The 10,615-nt window shown below is 47.7% G+C and overlaps 1 protein-coding gene across 4 annotated transcripts in view; it reads left to right on the forward strand.

Moving 5' to 3' along the window:
- The window catches only part of DEAF1 (DEAF1 transcription factor), a 22,002-nt gene extending 12,555 nt beyond the window's left edge, over window positions 1–9,447 (forward strand). For all 4 annotated transcript variants that reach the window (XM_074543524.1, XM_074543522.1, XM_014273333.3 and 1 more), the window contains 3 exons: window positions 4,777–4,842; window positions 6,521–6,610; window positions 7,642–9,447. In XM_074543524.1, the coding sequence (XP_074399625.1) occupies window positions 4,777–4,842; window positions 6,521–6,610; window positions 7,642–7,746 (261 nt within the window). In that variant the 3' untranslated portion in view covers window positions 7,747–9,447. The remainder of the gene's footprint in view (window positions 1–4,776; window positions 4,843–6,520; window positions 6,611–7,641) is intronic.
- Window positions 9,448–10,615: the final 1,168 nt, after the last annotated feature.

The raw sequence follows: 10,615 nt of genomic DNA on the forward strand, positions 1-10,615 counted from the left end.
GAGCACAAGGTCATCTGGTTGGCAGAAGCAGGGCAAAGAGGTAGGGGCAGGGAAGCAGGACCACAGGGAGGAAAAGGTGAGGGTGGGGGGGAAGAAGGGCCAAGGTGATTCTCCCAGCGAGCTCCTGATGCCTCCAAGAAACCCAAAGCAAAAGGACTCACCATTTTGTCACAGTTAACCACCTTTATGTGCTAAGGCTCCTTCCACAGCCCGATTGTACCGATATTGTTCATGGGAATCCGAACCTTTGCCGTACCGGCGGGTGGGGCGGGTCGCTGACAGGGTCATCGTGGAGGTTTTTTCGGCCCTGATTGGCTGCCAGGCAGAGCCCTCGCAGGAACACGGTTACCAGTACATGTACCGACATGTATAACTTACAGGAATTCTTCACCCTGTGTGTAGCATACGTCAAACCATAAATAAAAATCAGATTGATCCCTCTCAGGAAGATATGCAGTAAAGTTTAGAGGTGTTTTACTGAGAACTGTGCAAGCAGAGCTGACTCACACGAGTCCTGGTGGTAGGACTGGCAGGCTGCCTGGCCACACAGGAGCCCTGACTGGTTCCCATCTTCTCTCTCTTGTGGACAGGGATTATCCACAAGGACTGCCCTCTTCTCCTTGCTCTTCTTCTGTGTAACTGATGCATGGTAGGGATCTTGGATCCTTCTGACCACCAGCTCTTGCATGCACCCAAATATAGCTTAATCCTGAAGGTGCTCTCCTTTTGCCACAGATCCACAGCTGGTGTGAACTAGGGAGAGAGAGGTGGGGGGCAGTGTTGGAACCATCAGTTGCTGCTGAACTCCCTTCCCAAACACCACTTTCCTGCTGGTGCCATCAGCATTGTGCTAACATCAGTTTTCCACTGAATCCATAGGCATGAGTGTGCAGCAACAGGCCTGGAAGAGAGGTGTGGGAAGACTTTGCTGGAAGCTGAGGACCCCTAGGACAGTCCTTGCAGCCTCTTTGGTATTCTTTGCCATGCTAAACTCTCCCATACGGTGCATCTTTGATGTGCAGGTGTGTGCTATGTTGGGAGTCTAATCCTTCCCTGCCTCCCTCCTGCAGAACAGGTGCCGGTGCTGCTGCCCAGGTTTGGGCTGGCTACTGCTGGAAAGCTGCACAGAGTGGGACACTGAAATATTGGAAGCTTTGGCACAGTTGAGTGATAAACATCTGCTTTTGTTTAGCTTCAGTCTGCTTTTTTTCCAGTCTATGTGCATCTTCCCTTCTGTTTATCCTCACAGTGGTTTCTGGAATGGTTATTCAGTCCCTTCTCCACACCCTCTGATCCAAAACCAGCTCTCTTTGATGTTCTTCTAGTTACTTCTTGTCCTGGGAATGGGAGTTAGAATCCCTCCTGTGTATGGATTAAAGCTGGCTTGATATGGAAAGGATGAGCACATGATTTCGAGAGGAAACCCCTTTCCCAGGAACTGCTGCATGCCCAGTTACACCACTTTGTCTCACCATTGTCTGTGTGTAATGGGGACCTCCACACTTGTGCACTGTGGTGAAACCACAATACTCATGCTGATATTTTTTATCATCCAGACAATTCTAAGCTGTGCTGGCTGCTGGAACCATCCAGGCAGTATCACAAGCACCACAAGTACCTATCTCTGAATGAATTCCTGCTTGTGAATTCCATATATGGACAAAACTCTGTGTTCCTGGATACAGGGAAGCAATTACACTAAAGGTCAAAGAACTGGCTCTCTGCTTTTGTGTTGGTCAAAGGGCCTTTCCCAGTTTCCGAGTGGTTTGTAACTCAGTTTCCCACTCTGAGTATGTGTGTGGTCCCATGGCTTTTTGGGCAGTTAAAGTATATGAGAGGCAGACAGAGAGGCCTTCATGCCCTTCAGGTAGGGCATTTTTTACAAAGGAAATTGGTGCTTAATTACCACTTCGTTCATTCCACTGATAGAACTTGAAGGGTGAGCAAACAGGGGGAGCCTTTCCTGGTGGTGTGCTTGTGTCAGAGCTGCAGGGAGGCTGGGCTGCAGATGAGATGATAACAGAGCTGCAGACTCAGCTCTGCCTGGAAGAGTGACTTAGTACAGAGCAGTATTGGAGTGATCTGATAGAAACAGGCTGGTTCCCAACTGGATACACAAACTTAGGTGCTTCGTTGTATGTTACACACCACTCACTATAGTGTGTTTCAGTATTGTATTTATTATTTAATGAGCTTTTGAGTCATTAAATAGCACAAATGAGCTATCCTGCTCCCATAGAGCAGCAGTTAGGTTGCCTTAGCTTTAAACAGCAGGAGCTGTGCTCGGCAGTGTCGGTGGTTGTGGGAAGTGTGTCTGATGTCAGAGGTTTGCACTCTGCCTCCCTCCTTGTACCATCTCAGCCCTGTGTCAGGGGCTGGGAACATCCTTATCCCTTCTGAAAGAACTGTTTCCAATGCTGTAGATAAAGGCTGCACCAGCAGGGAAGTTTTTTAGCACATAATTTAGTATTTTGGCAGTTCTGGCATGCACTCGGTTGCTTTCTTTGTACTTCTTAATTTCTGTAAATTTGTTCAAGGGTCATGGTTTGTTGAGCAAATTTCAAGACAGAGGATCTCCTTCAAATTTTGTTTCCATCTTTCCCACAAGTCATTTTGATGTCCCTGGGTAAGTCCTTGGCCTCACTGTGCCTCAGTTGAAAATAACAGTTCCTTCCCAGAGAGCTCATGTGCAAGTTTGCAAAGTGTTAGGAGCCTCTGAGTAAGGTTACATTTGTGTTACTTAGAAGTCCTGGGGAATGATATCCCAAAAGAAAAGCAAACCAGGAGCCCTCCAGCTCCATGTTTATATGAACTTCCAAAATGCCTCATGATATTGCAAAAAATGGAAATATGGATTTATAAGGTTTTTCTGAATTGCAGCATTTTGTGTGGGATTAGTTAAATACAACTGCTCTGGCTGAATTCCATGTGGCTGTTAAGAAACAGTTCTGGAGTATCATTAGTTATTAGGTTGTGGTTGAGTATCTGATCCCCTGGTTAATATCTCCATTTGGTTTTACTGCATTTTTTGGTAAGGGAAAGACATCTGGGAATTTAGGGTGAGTGGAGTAACAAAGACTCAGTGTCTCTTGCAATAGATATTTGACATTTGCAGATCAGGCCCAAAATGAAGAGATTAAAGGCAGGACTGACATGTTGGTGTGCTTGGGCAATGTAATTTTTCTGAGTGTGCATTAATCCAATGTTTATATCAGATAAACTTTAGGATGGGGACATTACACATACTCACTAAATTCTGTGCCAGAATTGCTGGGGAATAATAAAGAGATTCAAGAAATGCATTAATTGTATTTTCTGTATAAGTTGAAGAGAATGAGTGTTGAAATCCCACAAATGTTTTAATTGGAATAGCCCTCTGCAAAGCAGAGATGCTTCTGGAGCCCTGCCTGTTTGAAAGCAAGGTGGAAAATTAAATCAGCAAACAGCTGGGGCATCTGAATGCTTTTTAAGATTAAACCAATTCAGGGCTGGAGAATATGAAATTAATCTAAAAAGGGTTGGACAGTTAAGAAATAGTCTCTGGTCAGCAAACAGTGGCTTGTGTATTCCAAACTAGCAGTGATACTCTTGGGAATTGGAGATTCTGCATTTTGTAGGGCTGTTTCTGTGAGAGATCTCAATGTGTCTGGCTTGTTCCTCTCTCTTATCACACCTTTTCCTTCTCCATGGTTTGTGCATGGCTGGAATCACCTTGTCAAATAGGGCAAAACCAAATCACACCCCTGGCAGGCCACAGCAAGAGGCTTCTCTGCCTCCACCTCCATCTGCCTAGAGTTTTTTAATTTAATTTCTGTAACAGTAATATCAAGGTTTTGAAGGTTGTGGTTTCACAGGAGAATAAATACTGTGCTCTCAGGTCATATACTTGTAAATTAAGCCTTTAATCTCCTTATGTGTTGAGTCAACTCCTGGATGAACCTGCTTGGCCTGGAGGAAGGGATTCAGCTTTTTTGGACTTTTTAACTGTTCCAAATACATTTAAGCCAGGGTTAGCACATAATTAATTTGGGATTGGGTTTGGATGCCATTGGTTTGGGACTTCTGTCCCTCATTGCTGAGTGTGTTGCTGCTGCAGCAGGTACAGCAGCATCTGGCTGGGCTTGAGTTGGTGTGAAGTGATTCTGCCAGGCAGCCAAAGTGGGCTCTGATCACCTCCAGAGGACTGATGGAGTCACAGCTTGTTCTACAGCCCTCTCACTCTTCTGTTTCAAGGAGGAGTAATGATTATGGTTAGTGCTGCTCCTAAAGTCTAAGGTGTTTTAATTTTGTTCAGCTTTTTTTCCCCCTAATCCTTTTTGGTGGGCTGTACTTTTGTGAATTAGGATCACTGGAGCTGACCCAAAATTTGGCCCTGGAATGTGCCACTTGGCCCTGTTACCTTGGTGTTTTCCTCGTGTTTCCTGTGCTGATTTTCTAGTTCCCATGTGTGGGGGAGTTGCAGTTAAACCCCCCAGTTTAAGGGCAGATGTGTGGCTGGGTGGAGTGGGGAGCTGGGCTTGGAGGAAATGCTGTACTGAGCTGGAAGTTTGTCACCTCAGGCTGTTCTCTCACGGGCTCCTTGCCCTGTCTCCACATCAGGTGACAGTGTCCCTCTCCTAGAAGTGAGGAGTGAGGGGCCACCCTGTCCTCTTGCAGCTGCAGTGTGGGGCTGGGCAGGCACAGCTCAGCATGGGGACCCTCCATCCCAGCACCCTTCCAACCCCTCACACCGTGCTCTGGCTGGGAAATGACATGTCTGCTGTGTTCTCCTTGCAGCAATACCAGAGCCAGTTATTCCAACAAACAGAGGATGTGGATGGGAAGACAGAAATCATCATCAAGGTAGGCTGGGGATGTCTCATGTTGTGAAGAGCCTTTTGGTCTTTGTCTTATTCCATTTAAAGACTCAGAGCTGTGGAATCCTGTGCTCTGTGTCTGGCCTTCTGGCAAAGGATCTGAGCCCTTCCTTCCCTTGGCCAGTGCTCCAAGCAGTGTCTCCCCTTTCCAAAGCATTCCAGATTTCTATGCTCCTTCACCTGGCCAGGTTCATCAGTCTCCCTCACCTCTGAGTGGTGGTGCTGCAGCTCTGGTGGGTGGCTGTCACAGAGCTGTGACAAGAAGACAATTTGCTTCTTTTCTGTCCTGTGAGCTGGTTTTCATAATTCCACAATTTCCTCTGGTATTTGGAATGGGAGTCAGCTCTGGACCCATGACTGAAGCCCTTAGAGCTGTGTTGCTCAGTTCTCTTTCATATCTGCAGGTACAACCATGCCCTGTGTATTTTCCACATTTTCCAGTTACAAATAGCCCCAGTCAAGTCTCCCCTCAGGGCAGGCTTTGCAAGTCCCAAATCACAGCTTTAGGCCATTTTTGGTGTCCCAAACCCACAGCTGCACATCAGAAGCACAAACACAGTTCAGTGTCACCAACTGTTTACTGCAGGTACATGGAAAGGTGTGAAAGAGGGTGTTAATCAGAGTCCTGATTTCTGGGGTGGTTTTGCTCAGTGACAGAAGAAGCCTGGAGGAACTGATGAGCCCACAATACTTTCACAGCCCAGCAACACTTCTTGTCACTGCTGCTGACGTGCTAATGATTTGTCAGGGATTTAATGAACTGGAAGTGGAATGCTCTGTGAAGTGCTTATTTTGGTGGTAGTTCAATGATGTTTCCACCTAAATATACAGGTTATGTTAATTGATGTCACCAAAATAAGATTAAAGCGATAGACACAAAAACATCACTTAAAAAGCAGGTGTGATTTTTCACCTGTGTATCCTATCTCACCTTACTTCTGGATTTAAATCCTGGTTTCTGTTAGAGCCTTCTTAATTTGACTCCTGTTTCCAACTTTGTACACTTCTTATGTAGTCATGATTGGGAAAGGACCAAGGAACATATCCCCTAGGAGCAGATGCCTTTTTCCTCCCTAAAACTAGGGGGAAATACCTGAAGGGTCCCATCTGTATTCTTAGTCTGTTGTCCTTCCTTAGACCTTCTCTTAGATATACACAGGATTATAAACCCAACAAAACCACCAATGAAATCTGCCTTTAAACCTTTAAATTTGGGATAACCTCAGAGCTTGTGTGTCAACAGCCTGTGCACAGCCTGACATGTCTGGGTGGGATACACCCGACTCCTGTAGTCACCTGACTGATGGATACCAGACCTATCTGGAGGGAGGTTTCCCTGGGCTGGTTGGGGTGGATTTCCATGACCACTCAGTGTCCACACACAGTTCTGGGAGGGCTTCCTGCCGACAGAAAGAAAAACAGGTACATTTCATTTTCCAAATGAAATTTCATTTCCTGCTAAAAGAGGAAGGAGAGTGGGTCTCTGAGGGTGTATCCAGAGGCCACTGGGCCTCTTTGTTGTGGGTTGTGTGCTGAGGCTATTTTGGGAAATGGGAGCTTTCCCACTGCTCTGGCATTCCAGCCATCACCGCACTGTTGTTGCAGCTTGGTGATGCCCCTGGTTTTTCTCTGTGTGACTTGTCCCTCTCCATCCCTTCCCACAGCAATCCTGCGTCAACTGCGGGCGGGAGGCCACCAACGAGTGCACAGGATGCCACAAAGTCAACTACTGCTCCACGTTCTGCCAGCGGAAGGTATCAGCCTGCTTGGGACTTGGGGCTCAGCTCCCTGGGGAGGGCTGTGTGACCCTGGGGACAGCCAGGCTGCTTGGGCTGTCACCTGATGGGTGTCAGGACTGAGGGAGGAACGGACAGCAGAGCCAGGCAGGCAGAGCAGAGCCTTGCGTGGGTTAAGCACTCCAAACCCACCCTGCCAGTGGGATCACCAACAAGGCTGTAGTGATGGGGCAGGTCTGCAAGGCAGGACAGGGCTAAAAGGGTAGAGAAGGTCCCCAGGTTTGCACACACCTTCCCAAAGGTGACCCAAAAAATCCAAGTAACACTAGAAATGAAGCATGGACACCTCACTGGGATCTGTGGGGAGATGGGAGCACTTTTACAGCCCCTTCATGCTGCTTCCTTCCTTCCCTGCTGCTCCTGCCATGGCACTGAGGACATAGTTCTCCTTTCCATTATTTGTGGTGCTGCAGGTGGTACAGTGGGACAGACTCTACAGTTGTGAGCTTGGGAGATGGGAACAGTGTGAAGTACAGTGGAGGAAGCTGCTGTGTGTGATGTTTCACACCAGTTCCTTACAGTGACCCTTGGCCCTTGCTTGGAGAGAAGGATGGTTCAGTGTAGCCATTACAGCTCTGCTGGGTGGCCAGGTTCAGGTTCAGGCAGAGTCAGCTGTTCTGAATTCAGTCAGTTCCAAAAGAAATCTGTTCCTGTCCTAGCTGAGCTAAGATCCAGCACAGCGCTGTCCCTCAGGAGCACTCAGTGTTGAGAGCTTCCTTTCAGGAGAGGAGAGGCTTTAAGTCAGGGTTCTGACTCAGTTCTAGTAAATTTTCCATCTGACTGACACTGATAATCCTGGATTGTGGTTTGTGTGGAGATGGCAGCATTCTGCTTAGTCTGATTCCACCTCTTACACTGATCCAGTGCATGGCTCCTTTGTCCTCCATCATTGGTCTGGTTTGTGGAGAGAGAGTGCTTCTCACACAGGGAGGGCCCTTCTCCAAGGGCCTCTTCTGCTCACAGCCTTTCCCTCTGCTCTCCCCTGGCAGGACTGGAAGGACCACCAGCACATCTGCGGCCAGTCAGCCACGGTGACGGTGCAAGGGGGCGAGGTGCACGTCCCGGACAATGTGATGGAGAAGGTCGCCGTGTGAGGGCGCTACCTCCGCAGCCGTTCATGGACACGCGGGGCCGGCTGGATCGGCGACCGGCGGGAACGGTCTGTCCTGTGCCAACAGCATTCTTCTCACTAGCAGACTCATTTTTCATTGATTTTTTGATACTGTGACAGCACTTGTCTATTCCCAATCCCCTTCCAAAGCTTTGGATAATACAGAGACTGTGAAAACCTCATCTGGAACCCTCTCCCTTCTGTCCCAGCCCCGACTGGCTTTGGGAGGCTTTGCCTTTGCCTGACTGGATCCTCCACCATGTGGATTACAGCAGTCTCCTCATCTCTCTTGAGATGGATCTGAAGCAGGTGCTGCAAGGAGATCTGCCTGTGCTTCCTCCTACTGGGGCCTCCCTACCTCTCATTAGAGAAGACAAACAAACCTTTGGTTGGTTTATTTAATTGCCTTGACAAAGTCGGTACAAGTTCTTAGTTTGGCATTGAAAGGATTTTTGGGTTTCCCGTGTTCCCTCTGTGCTGGGCAAATCTGGAACACATTGGACTTCTCCTCTTAAATATAGTTGAAAAATAACATGTTAAATAAAATGCGCTGAAAGCACAGGTGTGCCCAGTGGTTCCCCTTCATTCCCTGGGCAGCACTTTGTGGTACAGGTAACTGCTCAGGTGAGTGCACCAACAGCTGCATGTGTGTCTGTGCTCCCTGTCTACCTGGGAGGTGTTTTCTCCACAGCTTCATTCCACAGCGTGCCTGGAATGTCACTCATAGCATCCAGCTGGCCAGAATCAGATGGGATCAAGCCCAAGGTGAGCAAAGGTGGATATGGGGCTGTCCTGTCTGTGCCCTGTAGGAGCTGCAAATTAGAGATGTGCTGACCATTAGGGAGTTAGTGGCTTTGTTCACTGCAACAAAATAATTTTAATTATTAATCTACTATTTTAATAGTTAATTAAATCCTTTATTTGTTAATTAAGTTAAACCTTTATTTGTGGTTGGAGATTTCAGAGGAGTCTTGACAGGTGCACAAGCCTCTGGTTGTTTGGTTGGGTTTGTTCTTGGCTTCAGGCATAGCCCCCATTAGGGGTCACAACCCCCATGAAGGGTCACTGTTGTTTGCTCTGGTTGAGGGGTCACAGTCCCTGTGAGGGTCACTTGTCCTGGCTCTTGTTTGCTCCAGTTTGGTCATGGTGGATGAGGATGGCTGTTCAGCTCCTGCTCCAGGCAGGGCCACCTGAACCACAGAGTGACCCAACCCAACATTACACACGCTGTCAAACAGAAAATTCTGTCCTGACTTACAGGAAACTTAAAAACAGAGAAAATTGCCATGGAAAAGACTCAAAGGTGAACTCCATGGAAAAGACTCAAAGGTGAACTCCATGGAAAAGACTAGAGGTTTCTGACAAACCTATTCCTTGCACTTTGCCTCTTAAAGGCCTGTTAGGTTGCATTCCATGTGTTCCAAGGCAGCAGGAGCTGGTTTTCCATCTCTCAGGGGCGTCTCTCAGAAGTGCCCTTGTGGGTTTGCCAGCAGCCCCAGCTCCTGAGGGGCATCAGTCCTCAGTCTCCCATGGAGGGAGGTGACAGGGCTCCCACAGTCAGTGGCAGGTGGTGAGTGTTACTTCCTGGCTGTTTCCTGGGAAAGTTATTCCTCTTAATACAGAGCTGAGCAGGCCCAGGAGGTAGCACTGCAGTGCCATAGAGGATGAGGAGCTGGTGGCCACAGTGTGCAGCTCTTCGAGAAGGAGCCATGCTTCCCACGAAAATCAAGCAGGAACTGAGGCAGGATGGGAACAGAAATTATCTGTGATACTCCTGGGAAGGAAGGAAAAGGCAACTCCTTCCATTCCCACAGCAAAATGCTCACTCCTGCTTTCCAACGTTAACACTTGAGTGTTGGGAATGGTTTCTGCTCACAGTTAAATGCTGATTGCCCATTGTCTAGAACATGGAGACAGTTAATTGAGAAGGCAGTCTTGATTGAGCCCACAATAACACAGATCATTTACAGGGTTTCTTGCATCCTGCATTCAGATGCAGCAAAGACAGCTCTGAAACAGCACCTCTGGAGAGCCCACCGTGCCCTGGTACCTGGGGCAGCTGTGCCCCAACGCAGCATACGACAGCTCAGAAATGCACAATACAGTCGTGGGAATTGAGTCTGTTTGCTGGTGAGAAATTGAGCACCTGCTATTTTTAGTCAAAGGAACACTCTAGACATACCCTTTCCGTTCTGCTTCCAAGCAAATTCCCTCCTGGAAACAACAATCCTGTACAAAATCATTACTTGGAAGGCTTTAATTTCCTGCAATATTCTTTTTCTCCCCTCTGAGCCTCAGCGACAAGCATCACCTGTCCCACTGGCCACTGTGGCTGTCGCTGCATGCAGGTTCACCTAAACATATGAAGGATTTTTTCCTGAGGCTGGAAATGGTTCCTGGCAGGAATTGTGTGGCTTCACAGAAAATTCTGGAGCACTAGCAATAACATTATGGTGCCTTTGTAAGACCCTTGTTAAACACGAGTGAAATCAGGTTTTGGGTTTAAAATTATCAAGGATAAGGGGAAAGGAGATTGCATAGGTAGATTAATCCTCACCTGCATATGGACATCTGGAAATGAGCTTGGTACCCTTGTCTGGTATGTGGACATCTGGGTAATTAGTTTAAACAGCCTTTTTTTCCCCCAGACTTATGTCCCTGTCACCTCACAGCCCTGTTAATATCACCCCAGAAACCAGAAGATTAGAAATTACCATTATTATCCCTGCTTACATCAAACAGCAACTGTTAAAGAAGAGGCTACACTTGGCAGTTCCACTGGGAAGAGGATCCAAGCTGCATCCACTGGCCCTCACCTGTAACACCTTACTACAAGGACCTGGGGAGCCCCT

The sequence above is a fragment of the Zonotrichia albicollis genome, chromosome 6 (genome assembly GCF_047830755.1).
Source record: "Zonotrichia albicollis isolate bZonAlb1 chromosome 6, bZonAlb1.hap1, whole genome shotgun sequence".
In the NCBI taxonomy this organism is placed as follows: Eukaryota; Metazoa; Chordata; class Aves; order Passeriformes; family Passerellidae; genus Zonotrichia; species Zonotrichia albicollis.